Source organism: Dendroctonus ponderosae, unplaced genomic scaffold (assembly GCF_020466585.1).
Source record: "Dendroctonus ponderosae isolate FM_Combo_2020 unplaced genomic scaffold, Dpon_F_20191213v2 Dpon_F_20191213_2, whole genome shotgun sequence".
NCBI classification, from domain to species: Eukaryota; Metazoa; Arthropoda; class Insecta; order Coleoptera; family Curculionidae; genus Dendroctonus; species Dendroctonus ponderosae.
Genome location: NW_026018165.1, coordinates 13,831,385 through 13,846,651, shown reverse-complemented (window position 1 = coordinate 13,846,651; position 15,267 = coordinate 13,831,385). Strand labels below are relative to the sequence as shown.

The 15,267-nt window shown below is 34.8% G+C and overlaps 2 protein-coding genes across 3 annotated transcripts in view; one reads left to right on the top strand and one right to left on the bottom strand.

Moving 5' to 3' along the window:
• Positions 1–120: 120 nt before the first annotated feature.
• Positions 121–15,267, bottom strand: part of LOC109544625 (protein OSCP1) — a 17,264-nt gene continuing 2,117 nt past the window's right edge. Inside the window, exons 1-5 of one of the 2 annotated variants that reach the window (XM_019914930.2) lie at positions 7,482–7,744; positions 3,688–3,881; positions 3,451–3,636; positions 3,131–3,398; positions 121–3,082 (exon numbers count right to left, since the gene is read on the bottom strand). In XM_019914930.2, coding sequence (XP_019770489.1) covers positions 2,868–3,082; positions 3,131–3,398; positions 3,451–3,636; positions 3,688–3,881; positions 7,482–7,593 — 975 coding nt within the window. In that variant the 5' untranslated portion in view covers positions 7,594–7,744 and the 3' untranslated portion in view covers positions 121–2,867. Of the gene's footprint in view, positions 3,083–3,130; positions 3,399–3,450; positions 3,637–3,687; positions 3,882–7,481; positions 7,745–15,267 lie in introns of those variants that run through there. The other variant, XM_019914931.2, reaches the window with a different exon arrangement.
• On the top strand, positions 7,639–13,153 carry LOC109544623 (SET and MYND domain-containing protein 4). The gene is made up of 8 exons (XM_019914929.2): positions 7,639–7,727; positions 9,129–9,324; positions 9,413–9,578; positions 9,674–9,959; positions 10,023–10,293; positions 10,350–10,554; positions 11,854–12,038; positions 12,740–13,153. Exons 1-8 carry the CDS (start codon positions 7,718–7,720, stop codon positions 13,062–13,064), a joined length of 1,644 nt encoding a protein of 547 aa, XP_019770488.2. The 5' UTR covers positions 7,639–7,717; the 3' UTR covers positions 13,065–13,153.

Below are 15,267 nucleotides of genomic sequence, written 5' to 3'. Positions count from 1 at the left end.
TAATAAATGCGAGAAATTTTATCTAGTTGTTTCCGGTTGTATAACGCTCGTTCTGATTGGAAGGAATCCGGAGAATAACTCATAAAACAGTTTAAAAACATCTAGTTAAAATGCCTGAAATATGTTGTTTGAAATATTTCGATATATTGATACAACTTACTTTTCTAAGTGCTGCTTTCAGCCAATAAAGTCGAAGATGAGTATACAGGGTGTCTCAAGGTTAACAAAAGCAAGGCAAACAAGCATTTTCAGGCAGGAAAATCGCAGGTTCTTTAAACAAAATAAAACGATCACGCTTAATATAGAATAGAAGAATATTCAGAATTGTTATACAGGCAAACTTTAGATGCATTTGAGCGCTAATAATGCGTTTTTGGAGCAGAAAATCCAAATGTTTTATTGAAAATGCGTACCTAGGTACACTAGGTACGCAAGCCGTGAACCTGAAAAAATATATTTGCCCTTGCTTACTTAAAAATTCATATCTCCCAGACTAAAGCAGACAGGCAGTTGCATCTTTTAGCATCTTTAGTAGGCACTTGACCTGATTTTTGCCGGCTTTGCAAATGTAATTCTCAAAATTGATGTCAGTCAATTTCACTCGCTTACTTAAAAATTCGCGCCTCCCAAACTAAAGCACGCAGGAAGTTAAGTATTTTACCAACTTTAGTGAAAATTTGATCCGATGGACTTGGAAAGTTTCAGAAAAATCCATCCGGAATCTGATTTTTGCCGGCTTTATAAWTGGGACTCACAAAATTGATGTTGTCCGTCAATTGCGCTTGCTTGCTTAAAAATTCGCTTCCCCCAAACTAAAGCACGCAGGAAGTTAAGACTGTTACCAACTTTAGTGGATATTTGATCCGATAGACATGGAAAGTTTCAGAAAAATCCATCCGGAAACTGATTTTTGCCGGCTTTGCAAATGTGATTCTCAAAATTGATGTCAGTCAATTTCACTCGCTTACTTAAAAATTCGCGCCTCCCAAACTAAAGCACGCAGGATGTTGAGTCTGTTACCAACTTTAGTGGACATTTGATCCGATAGACATGGAAAGTTTCAGAAAAATCTATCCGGAAACTGATTTTTGCCGGCTTTATAATTGTGACTCACAAAATTGATGGTGTCCGTCAATTGCGCTCGCTTACTAAAAAATCGCGTCTCCCAAACTAAAGCACGCAGGATGTTGAGTCTGTTGCCAACTTTAGTGGACGTTTGATCCGATAGACGTGGAAAGTTTCAGAAAAATCCATCCGGAATCTGATTTTTGCCTTCTTTGCAAATGTGACTCAAAATTGACGTCAGTCAATTTCACTCGCTTACTTAAAAATTCGCGCCTCCCAAACTAAAGCACGCAGGAAGTTGAGTATTTTACCTACTTTAGTGGACATTTGGTCCGATGGACGTGGAAAGTTTCAAAAAAATCCATCCGGAATCTGATTTTTGCTGGCTTTATAATTGGGACTCACAAAATTGATGTTGTCCGTCAATTGCGCTTGCTTGCTTAAAAATTCGCTTCTCCCAAACTAAAGCACGCAGGAAGTTGAGACTGTTACCAACTTTAGTGGACATTTGATCCGAAAGACGTGGAAAGTTTCAGAAAAATCCATCCGGAACCTGATTTTTACCTTCTTTGTTAATGGGACTCACAAAATTGATAGTGTCCGTCAATTGCGCTCGCTTACTTAAAAATTCGCGCCTCCCAAACCAAAGCACGTAGGAAGTTGAGTATTTTACCAACTTTAGTGGCCATTTGATCCGATGGACGTGGAAAGTTTGAGAAAAATCCATTCGGAATCTGATTTTTGCCGGCTTTATAATCGGGACTCACAAAATTGATGTTGTCCGTCAATTGCGCTTGCTTGCTTAAAAATTCGCTTCTCCCAAACTAAAGCACGCAGGAAGTTGAGTATTTTACCTACGTGAGTAGACATTTGATCCGATGGACGTGGAAAGTTTCAGAAAAATCCATCCGGAATCTGATTTTTGCCTTCTTTGTTAATGTGACTCGCAAAATTGATAGTGTCCGTCAATTGCGTCCGGTCACTTAAAAATTCGGATCTCCCACCCTAAAGCACGCAGTCATTTGGGTGTTTTATTGTCAAAATAAGTAGGTTTGAGACAACTTCTGGAATAACCGTAAGTCGCATAATGTCGCTGTTATTTCATCTGAAAAGAGCGTCTCCGAAAATCCCATTATCCAAATTTGCGGGGTTCAAATCCCATTAGTTGTCGAAATAGTCTAATGGACGCTGACCGTGAGACACCCTGTATAAACTTATCAGGATAGTTGAAATATGTTTAATATAAATATATGTAGTACATTGCAACATAAAATGTAATTAAATTGTTTATAGAACAGGAGCAATCGAAGTAATTTCTAACTGAATAAGGTAGAAAAAATCACAAAGATTCTACCGAGTTGCGCCAATGTAAGAATATTGATTACAAAACATTTCATATACCTAAGTATGTAAAAATTGCACGTAGATAACTCCAAATTGTGTGATTCGCTGATTACTGCTTAATCATTCGAGGAACATTTAATTGTCTTGCGTCTCATTGTAGGCACTATGGGCAACCGATTATTACTTTTTTAATACAAATTAAATTAGTATTTGCTGCTTCGAGCAACCACCGCTGAAGACGCCAGCCACTCGTACTCGCGAAACGTCAGGAAAAAGTTATTTTCCACGACGGCCTCGAAGCCCCAAATACTCAACAGTTTATAGTTTATATTTGCTTATATTATTTTGCCAGTAGAGTCCCTACGTACTATTGGCAAAAGTTTTGAAAAACCTAATCTAATCAAATTCGAAAACCCTTATTATCCTTAACACATTAAAGACTTAGATAGCAATGAAATCTAAACTATATCACTTTGACCGCCCTCAATCATGCTTAGCAAATCGTCTTTGAAACTGTTTTGCTCCAAATCGTCTCGAACGCTCAAATCGGTCATCAGATGCTGCAGTTGCTCACTGTCACCCACGTTCACATCAATATTATCAAATCTATCGTCGCCGTTGTTGTTCAGCTTAGTTTCAGTCAGAGAAGATAATCGCAAGAGAGTGGAACTACCTAATTGTGAAGAATTGAAGACACTGAAGCTGTTAAGTGAGTTCTTACCATCTGTGCTGCTGGAGCTCAGTTTCCTTTCTCCCAACATTTCATCCACGAAGCAGTTGAGCTCGTTAACATTCTCCAGGGCCAACGAGGCCTTTTTGTCATTTTCTCGGTTTTCCAAGATGCGTCCATTCTCGGTTGCCTCGTAGATGTTGCTGCCGATGTTCTCCAGCAGCTTTTCCGCCACTGGATCCAAATTATTCACGATAAACTGGCCATCGTTGTCTTGAAGTCCCATTCGTAGTAGCAGGGAAACTCTAACATGAAAATTCTGCAAATGGATAGTGGGAGACTTGGATAAGAAACACAGTGGGAGACCATACTTGACACCAGTTGACGAGGTCTTTATGGAGCTCAACTTTTTCTTGGGGGTTTAGGATCTTATTGAAATTTTCCATTATGTTTTGCACTCGGTGCAACTGCAACTGGGTGCCTTCGCTCGCAACATACATTTCCAATTCAGCCAGATGTCGCTGAGAGGTTTCAATTGCCGCAGAAGACATTGCAAGCTAAACATTCACTCGCAGTAATGCGAAAATAGGAGCTTTTGCAAAACTTGCCTGCCACTTAAACACCATGGTTATCAAGTCCCAAAGCTTGTTCATGCTGATGGCATCCAGCTTCATGGACGAAGAGTTGTTGGCAATGTTTTCAATGATTTCTCTAACAGCCTCTTGGCTGTATATGGTCTGAGGCCTCATTAGTTCCTTGATGAGGCGATTGCTAGTTAAGCCAGCAATTAAGTCCTCCAACACTTAAATTGGAATAAATATTTGTGAAAATGCAACTAACAAGAAGCGAAAAACGTGCTTGAATTTAGCAGATTTTAAAAGGCGATTTTTACAGCTTTCTCTACAATCCGTAAAGCTTTGCTGAATCTGGACAAAAACATTCGCTTTACAAGAGATAGAAGAGGACCGTATAACATTTAAGACGCCCAAAATGAATAAAACACCTGTTTCATTTTAGATGATATTCTTTAAACAAAATTAGTTTCATTTACGAAAATGATCACATAGTTTTACATTTTTAGTTAATACAGCTTTTCCATGGCTCTAGTTCATGATTCTAGATTCAATTTGCGGCTTAAGTTGTTTAAATTCAACTAAATGTTGTAAATTACTAAGAAGTTTTTAAAATCAGTTCTGTTTTTACATAAAACCTCAACGCTTCAAACTACTCAATATTAATAAATCAGAAAAAAATAGATATAACGGTCTGATACAGTTAATACTTAATAGACTTGCTAGAGTGTAGCCTCATTATGAATAGCGGGCATATGTTTCATCAAATATGTATTGATCTATTTTCGGAAAACTTCCGTCCCGTTCAAAGACACTTACTTAAAGTAATGAACGTAAAATGTTGAAAATATCGAACAATAGCGGTGGCAAAACAAGAAGCTGAAAATAGAACGGGCTACAAACAATCGAAATTGATTATTGAGGCGAAAATATATCCAGCAATAAAATACTTAAAAATGCGCAAAAGCTGGAACTGTATAATAAATGCCGCATGTAAATTATTAAACTACGATAGTATATAATAAGGCCCGAACAATGAAACCGATTAAATCAATATACTTTGCTTTTAACAATGGAACAAAATAAGACAAGTGTCTCGAAGTTTTTTGGTTAAGAAGTTTAGTAAAAGTATCACTTGCTTTTCTGTCTTTAAAAGCCGTTAAAAATGATACTTTATTTGTATTAACCAGAGTTTGCAAAATTAAATTAAAAAACCAGTAAAAATTGCCAATATAATTGAAATCTGAGCGAATGCCTCGTTTTTGTTTTTGTTTCACTTACGGTTTTTATATGAAAACATGATGAAAAAGGGTCGAAAAACGCAGTTATTAATTTTATATAAAATGTAAGACCAACAACGCAAATTTGCGTGGCAGAAGTCAAGTTTAACGGTTTTTTTTTAAGCAAATTCGTCCATTTTTTAAAGAAAAAACCCTGGTTTAACTGTTTTTTGTCCAAAAAAATTTCGAGACTAAAATTATTCGTTTTTCTGAAATTGTCTTCTTCTTCTTCTTCTTTGTATTATTCTGTTGAAAAACACCTACTTGTTGAATTTGAGCTATTTATCGACAAAGAAAACCCAATAAATTTACCGGAAAAATACTCGAATTCAACGAAGAGCATTTAGAAAATAATCATGCCAAAAAGTCCTTAAAATGCATTTGTGCAATTTAAATGAAATGGAAGAAACTTTCGTCATAAGCCTCCATTAAACTTGAGGTTTTCGCGCAAAAAAATCGCATCAAAAATGCACAGTTTAGTTTTTCTCGCATTTTATATACAATGAACGAATACGTTATTCATGACGTTTTGGCTCATTTTGCCTTAAAAAACACAATTTAATAGTGGATTTGGAAAACATAATTTTAAGAGTGGATTTTAAAAATGATTGATGCTAGAAACGCATTTTCTGAATTTTTTATTTTTTCATTTTATACAATTCAAGCAAGTGTAATCGAGGTTTTTGGCGCAAATTTGTTCGTTTTTCTTATATTTTATATAGAGTTGTTCATGTATATCAAAAATGATAAAAACCAGCCTGTCTGGTGAGGCTTTGGGGAAATTTTCTTAAAAATGTGTCTTTAAGAATGTTGTTGACTTTTTCGTAATAAACCAGTTTTTTGGAGGAACAAATTTGCTCGAATAAAACACAATTTTAACGGCGGGCTGTTTCAAAAGAATGATACAGAAAATAATTTGTTTGTAACAAAACGACACATTTGCTTCTTTTATATAAGATGCAACCAAACAAGCAATTTTACCCGAGAAAAACTGCCGTTAGACTTAAATTGTTTCAACCCGAAATTGTTTGGTTGGAAAAAAAACGCAGAAGATGAACGAGCAATTTTGTGTTTTTTCTCGAGAAAAACCCCCGATAAACTTGATATTTTTTCGCGCAAAATGGTTTCTTATTTTAACATTTTATCTGAAATGAACAATTACGTCTTGTAAAACTTATTGTAACTTTTTTTGGTAATATTTTACATGCGTAACTTTTGGGCTCAATTGACTACTTCCTGCCTTAGAGGCTCTAAGATATGCATACATAGTGTTCAATTCAGTCAATAACAGGGAAGAAATTGTCGATTAAAGTTCGTGACCGCTCAAAAATCGCTAAAACGGTTCCAAAATTAACGGTTTATTCGGATCTAAAGTTTGCAGAGTCTCTTTCTTCTAGGTGAAATTGGAGACACCTTGAAAAACTTTTACAAGTATTTTTTTTAAATCGACCTCCATCATTTGTAAAATGTCGGTAAAGATATGAAAAAAACCTTTTTTCGAGCGTTCTTAGTCTTGTCGCGTCCAAACATAAAAGTAACCATGCTTATTTAAATAATTTATTCTTTATATAAATAGATCGGCCTCCATATATTTAAAACGTTGATTTATCGATTATTGATAATAATCTCCATCCTTCCACATACATATATGATATTTTATGGAAATTCTACAGTAAAGTCTACCTTCTTAGTACGTATACGAATTTTTAGTTAAAAATTGTTTCATTTGGTGTTTTTCTGATTTATTTAAAAATTTCTGATTTATTTTAATAAAATAATTTAATAAAAAACTACTGAAAAAATTTAAAAGTAGTTAAAAATTTCAACCCAACTATCGAAAAATTTAGAAATAACAAAAAATCTCGATTTAGCTATTGAAAATTTTAAATATTGAAAATCTCTATTTAACTATCCAAACATTTTAGAAGAAGTTATTTATTTTATAGTAAATTGCTTCTTTTCTTATGTTAATTAAAAGGAAAACAGTTATGATTTACTTTGCAAGATCGACGATTTATTTATCTCTTTTTTTGCTTAAGAATTGAAACAAAATTATAGTTCTAAGTGGAAGAAGTGATAATAAAACCTGAAAATATATGAAAAAAGCTTTTTAATACATATACTAAAAAATATAATGAGAGGATTAAACACAATAACGTGGAAAAAATGTTAAGAGTAAAAACATGTACACAATTGATATAATTGATTTAAGATCTTTGGTTTGAAATTTTTTTTAAATCGCAAAATTTTTGAGCTTCTAACGCTAAAACTGAGCAACAGGTTTCTCTGCATAACTATGTCAGGCAACCGAAGTGACACGAACAGAAAAATCCCTGAAATATGTGTTAAGCCAATTGGTTTCTCCTGGAAGAAAAAAGCTCATGGAAGCCATAGAGGAAGTTGATTTATGGATATCAGCTTTGAAAAAATACTATTTAGCGAAAAGCACATACAGTGGATGTCTAGCAATAATCAACTTAGTGCAACGTGAACGACTGAAAGTGTTCCATTCATGCGTGTGTGCCATAAGATAAAAATACCAGATTTCACCTAGTACGGCCCGTTCCTCCGAAATATTCTGTGCTTGTAGCCGTCGAGCAACTACAAATATCATTTCCGAACCCAAATTTAGGACGACAAAAGGTGTCGAATATAACGACATTTCTAATATCTACAGTGCAATTTCCGTTCTTTCTATTGTTTTAACTGGCCGGATCTGAACTACGGTAGAGTTGTTATTGAATGAGGTGACCATCAATCGATTTTAATATCAAAAGACTAGCGACATGGCTGCAGGTAAGTACACTTTTGGCGCGGTTGCGAGTTTGTGCTCGAATTATCTATATATTTTATTTCTACAGCTATGCGCAGTTTCTGTATATCTAGCTTCAGTTTGTGTTCAAAGTGGCTGCAAATTACCAACCACTTTGTCCTCTGGCCAGCACCAAACGTGATAATCACGTGAAAAAGACGTGACAATGTTTGACAAATGTGAACGTTAATGTCACTAATATCGACGTGATTGTCACGCGCATATGTCAAAGTGAAGCGACGTCCATAAGTCAAGAAAGACAACACCAAAATGTCACTGCTTAATCCTGGTCATAAAAAGTGTTTAGGCGAAAAAAAGGCAATATAAACAATGTAAAAACACATTCTGTAAAACACAACGCACGAATGCACCAAACTAATTTTGTAGAGAGGGTGCATATGGCATACTATGATGTGTAAAGAATGCCGATGCAATCAAGGTCCACCACACGCACGTTGCCAGACGTTGAAGAACGCCTGTATATTTTCATGCTCATTTCATAATGAGCTCTATTTTTGTTCGTTAAGGGATCAAAATATATTCAATTTCAACCATACAATGTCCCGTGAACGGGCAGGAATTAGTGTAAATTATTCGCAAAAAAATTTTTTTTCATTTTTTTCCTTCTTAAACTGTTGCAGTAGGTAGCTTTGGAGATGATTTGCTCATTTTTTGTTGAGCTTCCTCTGTTTCCTCTTCTAGTTTGTTTGTGCTTATGGGTTCAATAACTCTAATTTTTGAAACTAGCGGAGTTTATGTGATTGCTGTTGAGACCTTTTTTCGTGTTCTATTTGCGCTTCTAAGTGTTATTTTTCTTGTTTATCGTCGTCGTTTCTACTCCAGAACAATTTAAATGTTTCGCTTCGCAAGAATTTTTAATTCTCAATCCAGTCCGATTGGTTTTTGAGATATTGCGAAAAGAGCGACGGCATGTTTGAAACCGCGTAAAACTAATAGTCGTCTTTTAATATTCGCCTTATTTTAAATTGCCATCAATTTCCAAATGATGCTTCGCTTTGTTAATTTGGCATTTATTCCTCTATCTAGTGGTGAAGAAACGAGTGCTTTAGCGCAACCTGTTAGTGAGTTATGAGCGAAAAAGTGGCGTCGTGAATGAAAATATTTGCCTAAACCTAAACGTACATTTAAAGATGTGATTGAAATTGATTTTTTTGTCTGGGAACTGCCGCTATTTTGTAATTGTATTTTATTTCGCTATCTGATGGTAGGGAAACGCGCGTTTAACTCAAATGGTGTTTGAGATATGATTAAAAGAACGGCGTCGTGTTTGAGCGGATTTTGCAATTTAAATAAATTTCTCTAGAAATGCTGGCTTTTTGGGTGAAAACTGCCGACATTATTATTAATCGAATGTTCTTTTCTAGATCAGAGGGATTTGAATAAGCAGCTGATAGAACGGCTGCAAGCAGAAAACATAATTCTACCCATATCAAGAGAATTTGCCCAATTAGAAACGAATGAAAATCGCGTGAACTTTGTCTATGACTTGCTCAAAACTAAGGATTTATTACCACCCTTGATAAGAGACGCAAAAAATGACACGGAAAGTACGAAATATAGGTAAGCAAAAAAACTCTCAAAAACCATACAAAAATTCAGATTTTTACCAAACAGAAGAAAATTTAAATCAAGTTCATTTTTGCATCAGGAATCAAGGCAACAACATGTTCATACAGGCAAAACACAAAGAAGCTCATCAACTCTATACCAAAAGCCTTGCGCTGGCCGAACCTGGAAGTTTAAACGTAGCCCTGGCTTACGGAAACAGATCGGCTGTATTATTTAAAAAAAAGCTGTATGGAGAATGTTTGAAAGTAAGTTCACAACATTGCAATAATTTCCAATCAAGCAACTTAAAATAGCCAAATTCTTTAACGTGTGACTGTGATTTTTCCAATGTACATTTCAGGATGCACATCGGGCTCTAGAAAACAATTATCCGATAAATATAAGCCCGAAATTGATCAAAAGAATAGCCGAAGCCGAACGTCTTCTCAGCGCAAGCAAGACGCTTTGCTTCTACAAACCCATGCCGGAAATATCCGAAAAAAATAGCAACGCTTTAATTCAATCAGCTGCAAACAGTGTGAAAGTGGAATATTCCGGAGCTTTTGGACGTTATGTGGTTGCAACAAGGGATTTAGAGCCTGGAGAAATAATTGCAGTGGAAAAAGCATTTTGCAGTATACTCGAAAGTAAGGCAGGACTATTTCTGCAAACCGACAGTTATTTTCTTAATCTTCACTTTTAACTTTCAGGTAAAGTTCACATATATTGCCATCATTGCCTAAAACTCTGCTACTCGTTGATTCCATGCCTAAATTGCACTCAGGCTTTGTTTTGTAGTACAGCTTGCCAATCTGAAGCAAATAAACAATACCACCAATACGAGTGTCCCATTGTAGTAAGCGTAAGAAAACTAGACGAAACTAAAATGTTGCACTTGAAACTGACGATTGTGGTCAGAGACAAATATAAAAGCTTGGATCAATGCAAGTTAAAACCGGATGAAATCTACAGAAGCGACAGGTAAAGCCGTTCTATAAAGCTGCTGTATTTTCCCTTCACCTGTCTTTCCATTGCAGATACGAGGAAATTTTTAATTTAGTGGCAAACACGTCAAGTCGATCGATATCCGATCTGTTTTCCAGGGCAACAAGTGCAGCAGGATATTTCCATTTGATGAAGGAACACACGAATTTTTTCCACGGCGAAACCAAAGACTGCGAAGGTGTTTTTAAGGAACTTTTGCTTTTTCATATGCAGATAGGACCATGCAACTTTCACCAAGTGAGTAAAAGTTGTGCTGGATAATCTTGGATAAAATCGAGTAAAATGTTTCACCAATTCTCTATCCAAAGATATAAAAACGAACTCTGTGGCTCAAATGGTTCTTGAGCAACGTCAAAAAAGGTGGCTTCATGTTTCAGTCGATTTTGAAATAAAAAAGCAGGCAAAACTAAAACAACAGAAAACAAAACAAACAGAAAAGTTTTTTAACAAAAAAACAAAAAACTGGAACCCATATTTGCATATCTGAAATGGTTCTTTGGAGGTCAGCTTCAAATGAGCTTGATGTAAAAAAGAGAAAGTATTTGGAACCAGCATAGCAAAGAGAGAGAAATATAAATAATCCACAACACTTCAGTTGCTTGGCGGAAAACTAGACTCAGTTCAAGCTAAAAGATTATAGATTAGAGATCATTATTGCCAGGTTTCTGTAAGCTGACGCCCCATCCTCCATTTGTATCCATTAACCTTCAGGAACTAGACTTTCACAAACTACCGCACTTACCATAAAGGCCACAATGATTCAATATTTCCTATCTAAGAATACGATGTTCGACCCATTCGGCAAACTGAAATTCATACACCTTTTCCAGAAAACCACAGAATTACCAAATAAACATGATTATTTAATCATTTAATTGTTCGCCCTTTCGATGATTCATGGTTTACTTGGCAGTTCGATTTCAGTTTGTTTATTGTTGATGTTTTTGTAGAAAGTGCCTGTTCGCATTGCAATATTTTTTTTATAAATAAATATTCAGAATATTTATAAAGGCAAATTTCACGTTCCAGAGTAACGAAAGTCAACAAAAACTAAACGAAAACGCTCCAAACGCCGATCTTTCACTATTTTAATTTTAAATTTAGAGCCATTTGTATTTGCCTGGATTTCACTCAGCTACAGTGAAATGGCGTATTAATGTACAACGCCAAAACTAAAATTAATAACCGAATTAATTTTGTTTTTCCAAAAATATTGACTAAACCAAAAAACAGGGTAGAAATTACTTAAAAATTAAACTGTTGATAGAAACCAACGAAATTTCAACTAATTAAAAATGTCCGTTAAAAGTTCTGATTTCAAGAATTATGCCGCCACGACCGCACAGTGAGGCGCGATGGGTTATAACTCACTGACGCGATGAGTTAGTCTTAATTCTTTTGAAGTGGTTGTGTTTGATGTTTTATATAGCAAAATGCAACTGATTTGTGTTTTAATGCAAAGTATTATTAATAATTAGTGCGCTTCAAATTGGTGTTTCTAATAATTCATAAATAAATATGTATGTTTTATTACAGATATCATCAAGACTATCAACTGTTGGGGATGCCGATTGGACACTGGGGTCAGCAGCTTATTCCTTTCTGAGTTTGTTCAATCATTCGTGTTTTCCTAACGTATCGCGGTACGAGTATGGATCAGTTGCCGCGATTTTCACCATAAGGTCAATTCGGAAAGGAGAACAATGTTTTGAGAACTACGGGTAAGATTTTACTGCTTTTTGAAATTTCCGAATAAATCAAGAGCTTTGTTTTCTGATCAAACAGCCCACTAATATAGAGGTGAAAAGGAAACATGCCCCAAAAGTTTTTGAATCTGGCGCCATAAAATTACTGATTAAATTTCACTGAGGTTTGTTGATTAGTTTGGACGTTATATATGATTGGCAGTGATCCAGCGATGTTTAACATACTTCGGCTGGAATTACTGGTCTTGCTGTGTTAATTTGATGGTCCTTCCAAGTTATAAATAATTTCACACATTCTCCATTTTCTAACAGTTTATTTCGATTTTATTGGTCGTATTTCGGTTATTTTCCAACTGTTTGCTCATTTGTATTTTTATGGTAATGGAAAATATGATATTCGATGAAACGATGAAAATTAATGGGTTTCCTGATGATAATAAGCCAAAGAGAATTAGGAAACGGGATCTTTTTTTGAAGATGGAGTCTCATGTTTATAGTCAACTCGTTTGCTATCATAAAACTTTCAAAATTGATCTTAGAATATTCTTATTCAATCGTCACTTCTATTAATGTTGCAACACATTTTTCTATTATACTTTTCCTAAGCCCATTTTTTTCTTTTGATGATCTAGAACTTACAAGACCTTAATTTGAACTTAAGTATCCTATTGAAGGATTATTTAGCACAATTGTAAGTTTTGATTTTTCTTTTCTAGTCAACATTACGCATTAATGTCAAAAGCAGATCGCCAGGCAAAATTGAAAAAACAGTACTATTTCGATTGTAATTGCGAAGCTTGTTTAAATGACTATGGCATGTATAATTGCCTGCCGGTGATTGGTGGAAGCCAACAATCAGCGGTTGAAACCTTCCAACTGTTGCAAAGCGGCAGTTTAATCGAAGCTGAGAAAGCCGTCCCAAAAATGATCAAAGAAATTAGACGAACGGAAACCAAAATGCCTAACCAGGAATTGGGGGAGTTCCAAGAAGCCCTCAAGCAGTGCTTTTTCATTTTTTCAACACTGGAAACACCAATTTGACTTCGTTAGAGTCTGTTTAATTGTTTCAACTTTGATTTTGTACTTAGTGTAATTACCATTTATTTGTATTAGATGAAAACTTTTTTAAATGTGTGTTTATTCATGAAGACCCACTACCTGAAGAGAGTAAAGGAGTTTCAGAATGTCTAAAAAACCGCCATCGTTTTATTCCTAAATATGAAATGGATCTATTGAAGCGAACTGATCCAAGAAAAAACATTGACAACACTAAAAATATCAATGATACAGAAAACGTAAAAATGTAAAAAAAGACGAGTAAAAAAGCGTGATATTATTTAGTTGGTTACTATTAAGATGAGAACAAAATGACGAGATTTTAATGCTGTAATTGCCTGGAACTAAATTGAAAATCCTGTAAATCCTTTTATGAATACTGATGAATAAGCAAAAAGCACGCAACAATAACATCGTAAAGGCAGCAAGTCGCAATGTTACTTGCCAAAGGATTTATGGATCCGCTTTCAATGTCGAATATTTAAAACCGATTTATAACTTTCACGTCCTGATGGCAATAACAAAACTGTTGCAGAAAATTGAAACAGAAACAGCTTAGAGACGAAGTGCGCAATATATAAAAAAATCCGCCAAAATTCTTCGAGAATGTTGAGTAAAATTTAAGAACCGGTCAAGTCAAGTCAATAAAAATTGAAGTCCATATAGCTACTATTTGATTAGTGAAAAAGCCCGCATGTAATATGTAAAAAAAAATAATCTCATTATCCCACAACAAATTGGTCGTGAAAAATCCTCATCCCAATCAACCGTGAAATCAACTTCACATTATTTTTGTTTTTGTAGATTATTATCGAACATCTTTGAACCAGTTGAGCTGCGGAAAAAAACGTTTAGTTTTTAATAGTGTTTTTGTTTGGTGCGTCAATCACCTAATTGAAATCGCTCTAGCACTACAATTACGGAAATAGAATTGAATGGATGATCGACATCAATGATTGCATTTAAATATTTACGAGTGGTTAATAGATGAAAAGTGTTCAAATACTGACTTAATTTCAGTAAAAATTAGGTATAATTCTGAATAAATTAATTAGTTTAAATGTATTTAAAAATACATTTCTTTCGCATCTCGACTAAAAGTTGCATAATATTGGGAACTTAATTTGTAATAATCTAGGTAACTTAATCAAATGGGCTTTGTTATCTCAGGGAGTTTGGTAATATTTTACATTTTTCAAGGCAAGATTCTTTAGATTTTTTTATCAGTTACGTTCAGATGCGTATTGGCAAATAAACATTAATTAGAGGATTATTATTTAGGATATTTTAGAAGATTAGATAAATAAAAACTTACTTTACAACAACCACAAAAATAAACCTTTCTAAACGTTGACTTCAAAGGTGTTTAATACTGAAAATGTAAAGCCAGTGAATTTCGCTTTTTTAGAACAAATATAGTGAAAATTCCACAAGTAACTTTCGCCCATTAAAGATCGGGGCTTAGGTTTCATATAAAAACAAGGCGTTTTGAAAAATTTCTATTTCTAGATGATTCATCCAAATCAATGTTTCATCGTGTAAGACTTAAGTAAATAACGAAACCAACAAATTCTAAACGACTACCTAAGTGGGCATAGAAGCCGTGCAAATAAAGGTTGACATGTACAGTAGCGGTAGGATAGCATCTTCCAAGGGCATCGCCCGTCAGTTTTAAAGGGAAGATTTTTATACACAAAAGCTGACCCAAATTCCGATCATCCTATTCAAGTACGTCGCTCTACCGCCCAACGAGAACTTTCTCAAATTCGTAGAACTCAGGGCTTGAGCTTATTACAAGCTCCTCCCTACGCGAAGAATCTGGGGAAAATTTGACTCAAACTCCACCCAACCTGGGGGTGGGAATCTGTCAATAAATAAGGGTGAAATCACGGGCAGTACTGTTAGTTCAAATTCGCATTAGAACAGCAATTATCAGTGATTTCGTGTTAGTGTAAAAATCAACATCAGGTGAGTTTCTCACAGAGTAGCCTTTTCAATATTTCTTATTGGTTTAACGTACAAGATAATGTTAAAGAGAGTGTTTCTTCATAGAGTAATCTTTTCGACTTCACTTGAACATTCACTTTACTTTTCTTCTGTTGAGTCTTTATATTTATTTATCTTCTTTAATATTAAGCTGGTTTTCTTTAAAAGTCTAGTTAAAGTTCAATACTGTTAAAGCTTCATT